At 31.5% G+C, this 15322-nt stretch overlaps 3 protein-coding genes across 4 annotated transcripts; 1 reads left to right on the top strand and 2 right to left on the bottom strand.

Moving 5' to 3' along the window:
- Window positions 1-5233, bottom strand: LOC137834866 (protein RETICULATA-RELATED 4, chloroplastic-like). 2 transcript variants are annotated; one of them, XM_068643090.1, is made up of 9 exons: window positions 4680-5233; window positions 3937-4005; window positions 2821-2952; window positions 2662-2715; window positions 2542-2586; window positions 1507-1646; window positions 462-587; window positions 275-363; window positions 13-224 (listed from the first exon to the last, which is right to left on the bottom strand). In XM_068643090.1, the coding sequence occupies exons 1-8, from the start codon at window positions 5187-5189 to the stop codon at window positions 315-317; spliced, it is 1125 nt and encodes a 374-aa protein (XP_068499191.1). In that variant the 5' UTR covers window positions 5190-5233; the 3' UTR covers window positions 13-224; window positions 275-314. The 2 variants fall into 2 exon arrangements, with proteins under 2 accessions (XP_068499190.1, XP_068499191.1); XM_068643089.1 differs by having other exon boundaries at window positions 1-363.
- A 2547-nt stretch (window positions 5234-7780) lies between these two features.
- Window positions 7781-9609, bottom strand: LOC137834865 (cinnamoyl-CoA reductase CAD2-like). The gene is made up of 5 exons (XM_068643088.1): window positions 9420-9609; window positions 9144-9313; window positions 8711-9068; window positions 8328-8514; window positions 7781-8183 (listed from the first exon to the last, which is right to left on the bottom strand). The coding sequence occupies exons 1-5, from the start codon at window positions 9538-9540 to the stop codon at window positions 8039-8041; spliced, it is 981 nt and encodes a 326-aa protein (XP_068499189.1). The 5' UTR covers window positions 9541-9609; the 3' UTR covers window positions 7781-8038.
- A 3614-nt stretch (window positions 9610-13223) lies between these two features.
- LOC137834863 (cinnamoyl-CoA reductase CAD2-like) lies at window positions 13224-15322 on the top strand. The gene is made up of 6 exons (XM_068643086.1): window positions 13224-13524; window positions 13624-13793; window positions 13881-14072; window positions 14309-14471; window positions 14618-14804; window positions 14948-15322. Exons 1-6 carry the CDS (start codon window positions 13404-13406, stop codon window positions 15090-15092), a joined length of 978 nt encoding a protein of 325 aa, XP_068499187.1. The 5' UTR covers window positions 13224-13403; the 3' UTR covers window positions 15093-15322.

The following is a 15322-nucleotide window of genomic DNA, read 5'->3' as shown; positions in this document are numbered from 1 at the left end:
TGATGATAGATGTGTTCCTGTACATGATCAATGTTTATTTAAGACTTGTTTAAATACATGTGTTTCCGAGAGTGTTTTTTTATTAAAAAGTATATAACTTTTAGAGTAAAAAACCTCTCAAAAGCATTTTTAGTTTTACATAAAAATAACTCTTGCTTGCCAACGTTCGTTACCTACAAATGTACAATTTTGCTTAGACAAGGCAGGAAGAGAAACAAAATATAGGGGAGCAAACTTAATCATCAATTTGAAGTTGTATCCATGAATCAATATACTTGGGCTCTTTGACCAATGCAGCATTGCACAAAATATGCTTAATCTTTTTTCTTCTGGACTCCAACCCATCGAGCAAAATCCACCCACCTACTCACAAATGTGAAATAAATAATGAGGCAGAAAAGAAAGAAAAAGCTTAATGGTACATATTCATAGGATTAATCGAGCTAAATCAATAATCTTACAGTAGCGAGCCCCAGTAGGTATTGGCAGTTCTAATAGTAAAGTATGATGCGGTTAGTATAAGCTTGTTTCGGTGTAGTAATGGCTCAAGAATTCGTTGCTCAATAATTCCTGCAAGTACCTGGTACCTGAAAAAAAAAGGCAAATCCTTAATAAGAGGTTTTCTTGTTTTTGTTCTTTTGCTTTTTGTTTTGTTTTGCTAAGTAGTAGAGATCCTCATGATCCGCAAATTTTGCAACTGTGACAAGATAATTTTTCCTGCTTGAAATCACAAGTTTTTCCAGCTGGAAGCTACTTTGGAATAGGGTACCAGTTTCTCTTCATTGTCAATTGCATGAAAAGGATTTTCTGGAATCCCATTGTTGGTATCAGAAAAGGTTCCGTTATTATCTTATCCTTGTTGTTGTGGTCTAGTTCTTTGTTTAAAAAGTTAGGCTTAATTAAACTCTTTGCCCTCTAAACATACCCCTTATAAAACAATTTTCCTTACTAAATAAGCCTTCTTTAGAGAGACCAAGTGAAAAACAAAATACCATTTGGTAACGGAAATAATGTTAATAGATATTAGAGACTAATTTGAAAAAGATATAAAATTTTGAGCGACCAAAAACCTAACTATCAATAGAGTATTTCATTTACCAAACAAAGTGGATGGACAAACCCCTAAGACTGATAAAAATAACAGCACGTTTCAAATACTATTTTGTATACCATCACAAACTTTCGGCTGGGTCACAGCTGCAGTTTTCTTAGATTTCCAATAACATATGTACTCCAAATTTTTTTCATAGCAGTGCAGGGTATTTCATTCCTAAAACTACGATAACTAACCAAGAAAGTCAGTCAGTTTCAAATTATTATGCGTTATAATTGGGAAAAACTACATTGTTTAGACACACAACTAAAACATGAAAATAACTCGGAATACATTCATCTATTCACAACTTCTATTCTCTTGGTGGGATGTCCAATACTGTAAAAATACCAAGATAGTAGAAAAATGGGCGTAAAACATATTTATAGTAGTTTGTTCTGACAATGGAATACCTGATGTTGCTAATGACAACCATGTAAACTCCATGTGCTACGCTGGTTGATATTACGGGTAAATTCTCAGCCTGGGCAGCAAATGTTTTATTAACAGCCTTCTTTACATTGATCAACGCATTTGTTGTAACTGTGCCAACCTGAAAAGGCATTGCCACCAGTCAAATTACGGAGAGCACGCCCAAGATATATCTCAGATGCCATTTGTTGATATTATTCTGCTTATAGAACTTCGCTATGATGGATGGGTATAATTAGTACAATAGAAACAGTTTCTTCTTGGGAATATGTAGCCTGTATGCCTCATACGAACCACACTACAACATGCTTGAGAGGAACAGGTGACATATCATTAAAATAAATTTGTAAAATGTATTTTTATGTCCTCTACTGTGCTTAATGATGCATCTAAACTTATTCTTTCATGATTTTTATTTATTTTTGAATTAGGGTATTCTTCAATTGGGAGTCAAAAGATTAATTTCTTGGAATACTGAAATCTATTTAAGGAGTTGACCTTTTCTACACACGTTTTTCCATACACACTAATCAAGGATCAACTCCTAAATCACATGTTAAAGAACAAGGCTATCTACTAACTATGTCACACCATATTGCTATATATACTTAGTTGTTCGTTTCAATGTCTTCTAGGTGAAGTAATTCACTGTTATATGGCTAAATACGTAATCTAGTCTCAAAACATGCACTCAGCAAAACATTTTTATCAGTCTAGGAAACAGTGTGGAATACGAAGAAACAGCAAGAAAAATTCTAATCAATATAATACTTCTCCATTAACTTAAATCTTAAACCTTGACACCTAAAAGCTCAATCCAACTGTCAAAACAATGAAACTACTGCAGGAAGTCTAACCTAAATTAATTTTTGTTTTTCTATACATTTTGAAGATCAGCATAACTCCAATTGCAAGAACCAAGGCCAAGTTTCATAGCAGCGGAATTTTTTTGAATTTGCCAGAAGACTATAACAAGCTAAAAGGGCATGTTGCAAACAAATAATGTGCTAATTTACCAATGAAGCGCTGGTGCCAACAACAAATAGCTTTGCGCCGTTACGCTGCATAAGAGACGGAGATGATCCTCATTTAAAAGGAAAAATTATGTGACTTGCTTTAAATGACCCAAGACATACCACTATAGCACCTATTCTTTGTAGAAGGGTATACGATGTTCCAGGTAAAGCCACCTGTAGAGATTATTAACTTCTAATCATATACAGTATAGCAATTGCAGCTAGAATTATAACAATTGAAAAGGAAGAAATGCAGTAAGCTGAATGAAGAGTCTTAACCTGAAAAGCATTATCAGGACAACCATAGAATAATTTAGCAATAGGTCCAGCAGTGACTGCAAGGGGAGGTTTGAGAGAAACAGTAGGTGCAGGAAACCAAACAAGTAGAAAACCTGTTACAATGCCTGTTACCTAAAATAAATTTAAAAACTGAATTAGGAGGTTCCCAAATTCTTACATAAAAAGAACGGGGCAACATACAGATTGAGTTTCACGAGAGTGCAAAGAGTTAGTTCAAATATGATTAGTATAAAAGGGGAAATTTGAGACCATGCTGCTTCTAGGCACGAAAAATAAACAATGAGGATTGACTTTAGATGGAGTATTAGGGTAATTTTGGGCAAGCTTCTCCATAAAGGTTTTTAGGAGAGAAAGATAAGAAGAAAACTAAATTAACTTCTTCATAAACTATAATGAGCTTATGCACAAGTTAAAAACAAAAATGTAGAAGAATTGGTACTAAAAACAAAAATTTAGAGGGATTGGTTCGAGAAAACCCTTACAAATTAATTTGCTCATAAGTTCATTATAACTTATGAAGAAGCTAATTTTAGTCTCTCTTCCTATTTTTTTGTCATAAATAGTCCTTATGGAGGAACTTGTTTAATAAAGTCTCGTAAGAGAATGTAATTCAATTACCTGTTGATCTAAATATGCTAATTGGAAACCAAACCTAGAGTGTAGTAGTTCACAAACTCAACAAAACTTAAGATAGAAGACATAAAGCAGCTGACACATTGTAGTTGCAACAATTTTATTTTCTAATCTCTACACTTCTTTTTCCACATGATTAATCTCCATACTTAGAAACATTCATTTTAAACATTGAACATCATTTTTAATTATTTTAGTCCTTATTTATACCATTTTAATATCTTCGTCTCTATCAGAAAGACTACAAGATTAAAAGAGATATTGGTTTGAGCTAAAGAAAAGAATATTTATAAGAATTAAAGAAGATTTTTTTTTTAATTAGAGTAACCAGGCATGCAATTGAATCTTCAAAGTAATAACATTTCAATCACAAGCCTAAAAAGTGATAAATTAGAAAAAAAAATTAAAATTCTTTTTTTAGATTACTACAGAAAAAATATTATATCTGGGTGATAAACATACCACATTGGCAACAACAAAATCCAGCTCCTTATTGAAGTTCTCCTTACGGCGCTCCAACTCTGCAGCTGCCTGGAACCACACAGAATATCCATTACAGATTGATCATTTGTATTACAGACGCTTCACTAAAAGACACCATATGTTATTATATTCATGGCACGATTGTCTACGGAAACTATCTTATATATTCATGACTGGTGAAAATCACAATCCATGGTTTTGAATTCATAGTATAATCACCCTTTATCACATGTTTTTTTTTTTCAGGTCAACGCAAATTATATTTTACAATTATAGGACTACAACCAAAAGAGATTTTGAGAAATAGTAGAGATTTGATTTCATTTGGCATACTACTTGCATAGATTGATAATCTATTTATAGTTACATGGATTGGTAATACACTTGATTTAACCATGAATGTTCATAATATCAGTGACCCTTCAAATCTTTAGCAGTTACATAAAATTAATGTCCTTTAATACTTCTAACTTAGAAGCCTTCACTTCAACCTCTTATTTTCGAACTATTATTTCTAACATCCTCCATATTAAGAAAATCCTCAACGGTTTTTTTCACACCAAGTTTTACTTAAATAAATATAAATTCATTCCATATGAGAGAAAATTAAAATTTACCCCTCTTACCTAAATAATAAAAATAAAAAAAAAAAAAATATATATATATATATATATATATATATTCGCACAGAAGAAGAAATTAAAGCTGGATGAAAGAAAAACCTTGGTGAAGATGATAACACCACATTCGATGAGAAGCTTGGCTAAGAACAAATCATCTGCGAGCAACCTTTCCCTGAACCCTCGGAACTTGAGCAACCACCGCAGCACATCCGATTGTTCCATCTGGAAGAACCTCCGCATTATCGAACCCGGAACCCTCCCCGCTGCAACTGCCGCCGCCAAGTCCTCCGGCAAACTCTCCAGCCATCTCCCGTCCTCCGCCAGCGCCACCATCGCCTCTTCCCTATTGCGGCCCCTTTCCTCGTCTTCATCACCACCGCCGCCACTACCCCTGTCACCGTTTCCACCGCCACTCCCCGACGAGTTGCCACCATTCCGGTGAGCGGAGATGGCGGTGGGTGTAGTGTGGACGAAATGGGAGGTGGTGAAAGTGGAAAAATTGAGTTTAAAAGGAAAGAAGAGGAGAGATGAATGAGGTGGCAGAGAGGGGTTGTTGCAGTGAGAGAAGAAGGGCGTGGAGAGAGTGAAGAAGAAGGAAGCTATAGCCATACGGTGACGTTTAAAAAATGGAGGGAGAGAAGTGAGAGATGATAAGGTAGTAGATAATTTGGGAACTTTAACATTTGAAATATAAATATTAAAAATTATTATCTTTTTGCATAACCTTTTCAGTTTAAAAAAAAAAAATTATGAGATTCAATATCAAAACTTTTTCATGTTTCATTTTATAATTATTCAAAACATAATATTATTTATTTCTATTAGACGAAAAAAATTGTAAAACACATATTTAGAAACATATAATACAAACACAAATGTTTCAAGAAATTAAAATTAGGTCACAGTGCAATGGATTCTATTATTAGAAACTAAAAGGGTCTATCATTGTAAATAAATTGGAGGTTATCAAAGAAATTTTTTTCTTAAATTGAAATCAGGAAATAAATTCTCAATTATACTTTAAAAAATATAATTTTTTTTTAATTTTAAGTAATTCTTTTATACTAATTAAACGTTTATTATTTTTTTTAAAAAAATATTTTTTAAATATAATTTTTGTTTGTTTAAAATAAATAAAAAAATCAAATGCATTTTTATTCAACTCTATAATAATAATTTTCAAGTTTCATTAACAAAGTTTATTTTTAATCATTTAATAAATTGTTAAACTAATGTTTCAAACTACTAAGTTAAATTTGAAAAAAAAAATACTTTGTAATGCATTTTTGAAAAATATTTTAAATATTCATTTTAGACTTTTTTTATCATGGATAATTATGATATGATATACTTCTTTGACCTTTTTTTAGTCTATTTTATTGAATTTTTATATTAATCTTCATTAACAATAACAAACTATATTAAAAAATAAATGAAACAACACAAATTAATTTTCATTAAATTAAATTATTTTATTTATAATCTAAATTAACTTTAAAACATATTAATTATTTAATAAAAATTTTATTTTCTTGATTTTACATTAAAATTATTTTTTAATAGAAAAAATTACTTATATTTTATAATAATCTAAAAAAATATTTATCAATGAAATAAATAAATTTAATTTTTAAAATGTTTATTTATATTTATTGAATATTGATTTTATCTACAAAAAAAATAAAATAAAAAACACCTACATAGAAATCTACTTACTGAGAATGAAACCAAAACTATGTATGCATTTTTCATATTTCAGATGTCTTCCAATCGATTTTATACGTTGAATGGTAAATAAGTTCAATTTGATAAAGAAATGTGACATGAGTCTATTCAGTAATTTTAATTTTGTTTATTAAGCTTTCAGATTTGCCTTCATAATTTTTTAATAAATTTTGAAATCAATATTTTTATTTGTTTTAAATTTATGAATTTTGTTTCTCTAAAATACTTTCTTTTTTTTTGTATTTTACCGATCTTAAATTTCAATTCACAATTCTTACATTATTAATATTTATTTTATAAATGTTATACTTTTTTTTTCTCGTCACACATTCGCGTCATATTATGTATTAGACTTCAAAATAACTAGTGACGAAAAATATATATTTATAAGAGTCAATATCAAAAACTTTCATTTTATAATTATAAAATCATAATTGAATCCTATTTTTATTAGATAAAAGAAAGTAAAATACTCTAGATGAAATATTATACCAAATTCTAATATTAAATAGTATATCATTTATGTTTAAACTCACCCCAACTTAATTTGAAGAATAAATCTTTATAAATATTATATGATATTTGTACCATTTATTAACTACAACAATATATTAATCACGTGTAATGGAATCATGCATATTAATCACGTGTAATGGAATCATGCATATTAATCACGTGTAGTTTAGCTCTGAATCTATCTCACTGGTGATGGAAAGTTAGGAAGGGTTTAGGGTTTCATACTTTTACGGATAACTTATCCTATTTTCTGGTTAGGAAGGATAGAGTTGGGGAGGTTTCTCCAGTTTACAGTAAGTTGTGGAGGTGCAAAGCTTTGCCTTCCGCTTTGGTCACTGTTTGGAGGGTGATGGAGAATAAGATTGTTACTAGGGTAAATTTGAAAAGGCGAGGGGTGGTGGTAGAGAATCTGGTGTGTGGTTTGTGTGGGAAGGTGGAAGAGTCGTCCTGTCATCTGTTTTCTGCGAGTTTACCTGGCGGATGTGGTGTCTTTGTTTTGAGTGGCTTGGAGTGTCGTTTGTTATTCACAAGGACCCTTTGGTAAACTTCCAACAATTCAGGTTGTATTCGACTTCTGATGTGGTTAATGACGTTTGGGATGCGATTTGGGTTGGTGTTGTGAGTGAAATTTGGAGACATGGGAACTCGGTGACCTTCGACAGGGGCGTGATAGATGCGCTCGAGGTATTTGCACTGGTACAGGTAAATGTTTGGTCTTGGATTTTTGCAAAGTCCTATTGTAATTTCTTTATGTACCTCAACTAGGTTTTGAATCCAGTGGATTGTATGAGGCTAGTTGTTTAATGTTTTCTTGAATTGATTTGGTTGTTCCTTATTTAAGTTGGACGGTGTTCCTTGGTTGAAGGTTGGTAAGGCGCTAGCTCTTCATGTATAAGGGTTGGACCACCCCTGAAGTGGTTCCCATTTCTTTATTTTTTATTACTGATAAAAAAAACTAGTGACGCAAAGTAACTCACCACGTTCATTAAGAGTTTCATAATATTAAAATAAGCATAGAAAGCATATAACAATAATTTGAACAATATATTACCTTGAATTATGTCAATCTATTCTTTTTAAGTCACACTATGAATAACTTATTTCAGTTCTTACTAGTTCTAATTTAAGTGTTATTTCACAACAAATTTATTCATAAGCATAAGCATAAGAAGCAAGTGAATAAGTAAAGAAGGTTTCCATTCTTGAAGGGTAACAACTTAAAATGGGGTAAACTTCTTTTCCTTCAAGCTTTCCACAGTATCCTTCAGGCTCACTTCCAAAGGAGTATATTCAAGCCCCAAGCTTTTTGCTTTTTCCTTCGAAACCTGGTATATTGCTGGATATGGCTTATCGTCTATACACCTGTAATGTGTTGTTGATAGAGTAAAAGGGTATTAGAAAAATCAGAACAACAAGAACATGAACTATTTATAATTTACAAACACGTAACAAAGTTATATGAATGGTGTGCAATCTTGAAACTATGATGAAAATAGTTATACTCACTTCTCTGGAAGTTGTATTGTTGGGAACAAATCACGCAAGATCTTGACAGCATTTGAGTGATGTTCCACTCTCTCAACCAGTAAATATCTTCCATTAGCTGAAGCATTCTCATATGCTAGAATATGGGCATTTGCAACATCTCTCACGTCGATCCATCCCACACTTACATTTTTAAATGTTGGAGAACCTGTATCAAGGCCATGCAACACTTTCTTCAATTATCTAAGAATTGTGCAGCTAAAAATCATAACATAGTTTGAGTTGAAAATGACCCATAACATAGTTTGAGTTAAAAAAAAATATTAGATTGTGAAATGAAGATGCAGAAAAAGGAAAAAGTAGAAAATTGAGAGCATATATAATAATGTAAAAATAGTAATTACCATTAACAAAATTTAGAACTGCAGCAGCACTGGTGTTAAGAACTGGTTGCAAGAGAGGTCCACTAACCAATGCTGGGTTTATTGTAACCAAATCAATATTGTTTTCCTTTGCAAATTTCCACGCAGCCTCTTCTGCCAATGTCTTTGAAAGGTCATACCATCCCTCCGTTCTCCTCAAGAATTCCGGGTCGGAAAACCAAGTCTCGTCAACCACTACATCAGGGGTTTTATTAGGGCTTTCTTTGTTCGCAACTGCAGCAATAGAAGAAGTTAAAACGACGCGTTTCAGCGTGGGCGAGTTCACGCACGATTTCAGAACATTCAGAGTCCCCTTCAAAGCTGGATCCAGCAACTCAGCCTGAAATAGATAAAGTAAAAACAAAATATATATAGCCACAGATAATGCTCAAATGGAATTTGAAACCAAACAAACCTGCGGGTCCTTGGCAATGAAAAAAAAGGGAGAAGCAGTGTGAAACACAGCATGACAACCTTGAACAGCATAGTCAAAGGAACCTTCTTCTAGAAGATTCGCCTTGATGAGAGTCAATCTCTCCTTCGCACCATCAAGGTTAAACAAGTGATCAACCTTTTTTGGATCACCTGCACATCACAAATTATCCAATCTTTAATTAATTTTCGAAAATGTAATATAGAAAATATTGAGAGAGGAAAAGAAAAAGTAATATAGAAGAAGAAAAACACATACTTAGGTCGCGAACAGTGGCCTTAACAGTGTAACCGCGTTGGAGGAGAAACTTCACGAGCCAGGAAGCGATGAAACCGGAGGCGCCGGTAACACACACTACTTCTCCGGCGCCGGTGCTCATTCTGGTTTATGTTCTTCTGCTCTGAGCTGATTCTGTGTTGAGTGTTATGTTATGGTGTGTTCACTCAATCTCAAACTCAGATTTTATAAGCACCAAAGTGTTGATGGGAACAACACATGGCTCGAAAAAAAATATTATTGTAGTATTATAATGGTTTGTGGAATGAATGTGTTTTGCTTTTTCAGTTTCAAAGTATCATTTTTGTAGATGAACGTGTTTTGCTTTTTCAGAGGCCAAGTATCATTTTTCGTAAATAAATAGACACGCGCAGAACGCTACCCAGACCCAAGTTAAAATATAGTTCATCCTAAATTTCAGAATCATGTAAAGAAAACTATTTTTTTTCCTTTATAGAAAAATACGAAAAATAATATTAAATATCATATAATAGTTATAAAGATTTATACTTCTATATAGGCTGTGTTGAGTCTAGACAGAAATTATGCACCGGTGATGTTAACATTTTGTATATATTTTTTCTAATCTCTTTAAACAATTTTTTTTATATAGTGTTTATTTTTTTTACATAAAGAAATTAAAAAAAAAAGGTTTTTATTATTAATAAAACAAACAAATTTAAATATTTTGATAGAGACTCGTACAAATGACTTGTACGTCTCCCCCATCAATGGGTTGACCGATACCATGCCTCGGTCCCCATCAATGGGCAAACCAAGCCACAAATTCAATTACGCTCAAGCAGAGTTAATCGAGTTAATTAAAGGTTAAAAGTTAGGTAATGTATTTTTAAACATGATCCAAACCTTCTAATTTGACCCAATAAGAAATACCCACTAAAATAATATAAATAGCAAAGATTTCAAGAATCACATACGTCATCATACAGTGCTCTGACTACCGAGTGTCAAATACTAAACATGAGCTTCGGAGTGCTTTTTGCAGGTACCATCCGAGTCTGGGCTACAAGGAGACCAAGAGGTGGAACGAGTAGAAGGAAGGAAAGAACTTGCTTGGAGAGGAAGTGAAGTGTTATCCGACCAACCAACCAAGGAAGGAGAGGAGCAATCTCAATAGTTCTTTGGGTCCTAACCCCGTTCGAGAACAATTGGCGCTCACCATGGGACCGAGAGAATTCGTGTTAAGAAGAAAGTAGATGGTATCAACCTGAAGCATGACAAGTGAGAGAATGACCGAAGTTAAGCTTATGACACTATTGATGTCGCTATAACGAGGGATGTGAGATGAATGAGGAGATCGCATGGAAGAATCAAGATGAGATCCTAGCTCTCTGAGAGGAGAATGAAAAGATGAAGAAGAAGCTCAGGGAAGGAGACCATCTGCTGGACCGACCAACCTTGTCGGCAGGTCCTTCACCACTCCCACCGATCCCAAGACTATTGAGGGGCCGAAGGACAAGGTCCACACTCTAGAGAAGGATGGTGATTCCTACCCGAACAAGTCAGCCCTAACGACCAGAATCCTCGATTCGGTCTGTCGGCATCCTTTTACCGATTTCATAATCGGGGTACCATTGTCAAACAAGTGGAAGGGCTTCAATAGGGAGCGTTATGATGACACAATTGACCGGACGAGCACATAAAATAACTCGTTTCGATGTTTAAAAATTATTTTTGTAAGCAAATTAATTAAATTTAATTGATTAAATTTTAAATTAGTTTTATTATATATTTTTAAATTGCTATTAATATAGTAACTAAATATTTATAAATATATTTATTAATTTAGTAAATGAATAATCAAAGTAATTAATAAAACAAAACAAAATAAATTTAATATTTTTTTAATATATATTATTAAAATGATTAAAATAAAAATATTAAAATAAGAAATAAGATAAGATAAAATAAATTAAATTTTGATACTTTATTTCATATGAAATATAATACTTTTATTTACTAAAATTTTATAATAATTTTCTGTTTTAATTTAAATTTGCTTTTAACTTTAATTATATTTTTAAATTTTTTTTCACATTAAAATATTTTAAAAAAATTATATTATAAATTATCTTTAAAATATATTAATATATACACTACTAGAAAATTATGAAATAGAAATCAATTTTAGAGATTAAAAATAATTAATTGTTATAATAATTAAATTAGATACTATTTTAGAGACTTTTTTTTTAAATTAATTCTTATTATTCTTAAATAGTTTATAAATTGGTATGCTACCAAAGTTTTAACTACCAATTATTTAAATTTGGTAACAAAAACTTGGTAGTTAATTAGATATCAATTTAGGAATTATTTATCAATAATAAAATCTAATTTATAAATAAATAAAAATTTACTTTCTAAAATATCTCTAATTTAATTAATATAACAATTAATTATTTTTATTTATAAAATTAGTTTTTATTTAATAGTTTTTTAATGATAATTAAACTTATTTTGATTACAACATTATTATGCATATATGGTATGGTGTGTGAATTCACAAATAAATTTCCTTTTCCTTTCTTTCAACACTTTACTTTAAATGTTTGAATTCAGACACACTTGCACATTATGTTTGTTTTCACAGTTTCACTATTTTGACGGATAGAAGGAAGGTGAGTTGAGTGTTTGTTTTGAGAAAGTAGCTTATGAACGTCACGTAGATCACGTAGATCACGTAGATCACGTAGATCACGCAAAAGTTATGTCACTCCTGAACCTTTGCACAGTGTAATTTTGTTTTTTTCTTTTTAATGGAGTCAAACGCTTTATTCAGAAATTGCACTTAAATTGTTTTAAAATGACTCGTTTCAATGTGTTTTTTTTGTGTATTAAATTTTTTAAATAATAATAATAATAATTAAAATTAATTTATAAAATACTAATATAATTATAAATAATAATATTAATTAAAATAAAATTTTAAAATAATAATGAATAAAAATAAAAATTAATAATGATTAAATAAACTTATTAAATAATAATAATAATATAATAAAAATAAATATATATAATAATAAATATATTAATTATAACAAATAAGTATAAAAATAATATTATTATTTAAACTTAATATACAAATGTATTTTAATTAAATTTTTATAATTATAATACTAAAATATTTTTTTTTTATTTATTATTTTTTTCAAACAATTTGACCAATTCGTATTTTTTAACTAAATTCTTATAAAATTATGAAAAATAATGTTTTAATTATAGAAAATTAAAATATAAAAAAGAATTATTTAACTAGAAATAATTAAAAATAATTAACTTAAATCCACTTAAAAATATCACATATTTTATTATTTAAATACTTTTAAACATAACAATATGTAAACTTACCTTTTAATTTTTTTAAAAATTAAAATTTTTCCAACAATCATCATCATCATCACATCACAAAAACCTTAATAAATCCTCTCTACATATTAAATCTACTTACTTCAATTCAAACAACCTATTTTTTTTTACACTTTTTCTTCTAAATTACTCCCAATCCACTTCAATAACAAATTTTGATACATCAAGACAATAAAGTTGATGGGCCTAATCTAGATTGAAAATATCTCTTTGACAATCTATTTTTCATCCAGAATCACTTAATTATGATCTTTTATAATAAAATACATATTAAAAATAATAAAGTATTATAATAAAATAATAATATATGGAATTCGAATTTCAACTTGAAAGAGAAATAACAGTGTACCGACATTTTCCTAAGTGGAGATAAAGACAAGTTAGGTTCTGGAAGCCACTCCTTTTTTTTTTTTGTATCTCTAGAACCATGTAGTAACCATATCCAACTAACACTTTTTCTAATGGAAAACGCACTCTAACTTTCTCCATTTCTTTTAAAACGCCACTTTCAGATTCAGTTAACACATCATAACATAACACTCAACACAGAATCAGCTCGCAGAAGATAATCCAGAAATGAGCACCGGCGCCGGACAAGTAGTGTGTGTTACCGGCGCCTCCGGTTTCATCGCTTCCTGGCTCGTCAAGTTTCTCCTCCAACGCGGTTACACTGTTAAGGCCACTGTTCGCGACCCAAGTATGTGCTTTTTTTCTTCTATAGGTTTTTTTTGTCCTTGGTGATTATTTGTGAAGATGGTGATGTATTACTAAAGATTGGATAATTTGTGATGTGCAGATAATTCCAGTAAGGTTGATCACTTGCTTAACCTTGAAGGTGCCAAGGAGAGGTTGCATCTCGTGAAGGCGAATCTTCTAGAAGAAGGTTCCTTTGACGCTGCCGTTGAAGGTTCTCACGCTGTATTTCATACTGCTTCTCCCTTTTTCAACAATGCCAAAGATCCGCAGGTTTGTTTCGTTTGCATTGCAATTCGATTTGTGCATTTTTTTTTATCTGTGGATTGTAATATTTTGATTTTACTTTGTGTATTTTAGACTGAGTTGTTGGATCCAGCTTTGAAGGGGACTCTGAATGTTCTGAAATCGTGTGTGAACTCGCCCACGCTGAAACGTGTCGTTTTAACTTCTTCCATTGCTGCAGTTTCGTTCAACTACAGGCCTAAAACCCCTGATGTTGTGGTTGACGAGACTTGGTATTCCGATCCTGAATATTGTAAGGAAAATGGGGTATGTGCTGTTTCCCCTAATCAACTTGTTAATCCTTACTACCGAGATTAAACATCATTGGTGAACCACACAAATAGTAGATATGCTTCTTAAAAGATAACAATTAATTGCCTCTGAACACTGATTACACAATAACTACTGAACTGTAATACTTATATTTATTGAAATGTCAACAAAGTGTTATAATTTGTCATGTTACCCTGTTTTTCACATTCCTTGTTTTTCTTATGTTTTAGTTATGGTATAACCTTTCAAAGACTTTGGCCGAAGATGCTGCCTGGAAATTTGTGAAAGAAAACAATATTGACTTGGTTACAGTGAACCCGGCATTGGTTTCTGGACCTCTCTTGCAACCAGAGCTTAACACCAGCGCTTCTGTAGTTTTGAATTTGGTTAATGGTAATTACTATTTATTCATTATGCTGCAAGGTTTCTATTATTTGCTTTGTCTGCATCTATGTAATTTTTTGAAAATTTAAACTCTGTTATGACTTTTGACTGCACAATTCTTAGATGATTGAAGAAACTCTATGGCCTTGATGCAGGTGCGCAAACATTTAAAAATGATATTGTGGGATGGGTGGACGTGAGAGATGTTGCAATGGCCCATATTCTAGCATATGAGAGTGCTTCAGCTAATGGAAGATATTTACTAGTTGATAGAGTCGCACACTTCTCAGAGGTTGTCAAGATTTTACGTGATTTGTACCCAACATTGCAAATTCCAGAGAAGTGAGTATAATTCTTTTTATAGTATCAAAATTGTCAACATGGTCTTGTTTTTGTTTTGCATTGTATAATCATAAGTAATTTGATGGAGTTTTTGTTGTTCTGATATTTCTAAAACCGTTTCACTGTGTCAACAATATTACCAGGTGTGAAGATGATAAGCCATATGTGCCAATATTCCAGGTTTCGAAGGAAAAAGCAAAGAGCTTGGGGCTTGAATTTACTCCTTTGGAAGTGAGCCTCAAGGATACTGTGGAAAGCTTGAAGGAAAAGAACTTTCTCAAACTTTAAGGTGTTGTTGTGTTACCCTTAAAGAAACAGTGGAAACCTTCTTTGTTCTTAGTTTGGCTTCTTATGGTGATGCTTATGAATAAATTTACTGTAAAATAAGACTTAAATCAGAAGATGTAAGTTCTGATATAAGTTATTCTTGGTGTAGTGTGTACGAGTGAGAACTAAGTTTCAAGCTTGGTTGTCCTAGTAGAGTTTGTGTCCTTGTTGTATAATATACCGTTTGAATA

The sequence above is a fragment of the Phaseolus vulgaris genome, chromosome 5 (genome assembly GCF_000499845.2).
Source record: "Phaseolus vulgaris cultivar G19833 chromosome 5, P. vulgaris v2.0, whole genome shotgun sequence".
NCBI lineage: Eukaryota > Viridiplantae > Streptophyta > Magnoliopsida > Fabales > Fabaceae > Phaseolus > Phaseolus vulgaris.
Note: the sequence above shows the minus strand (reverse complement) of the source record. Positions and strands in the feature narration are given on the sequence as shown.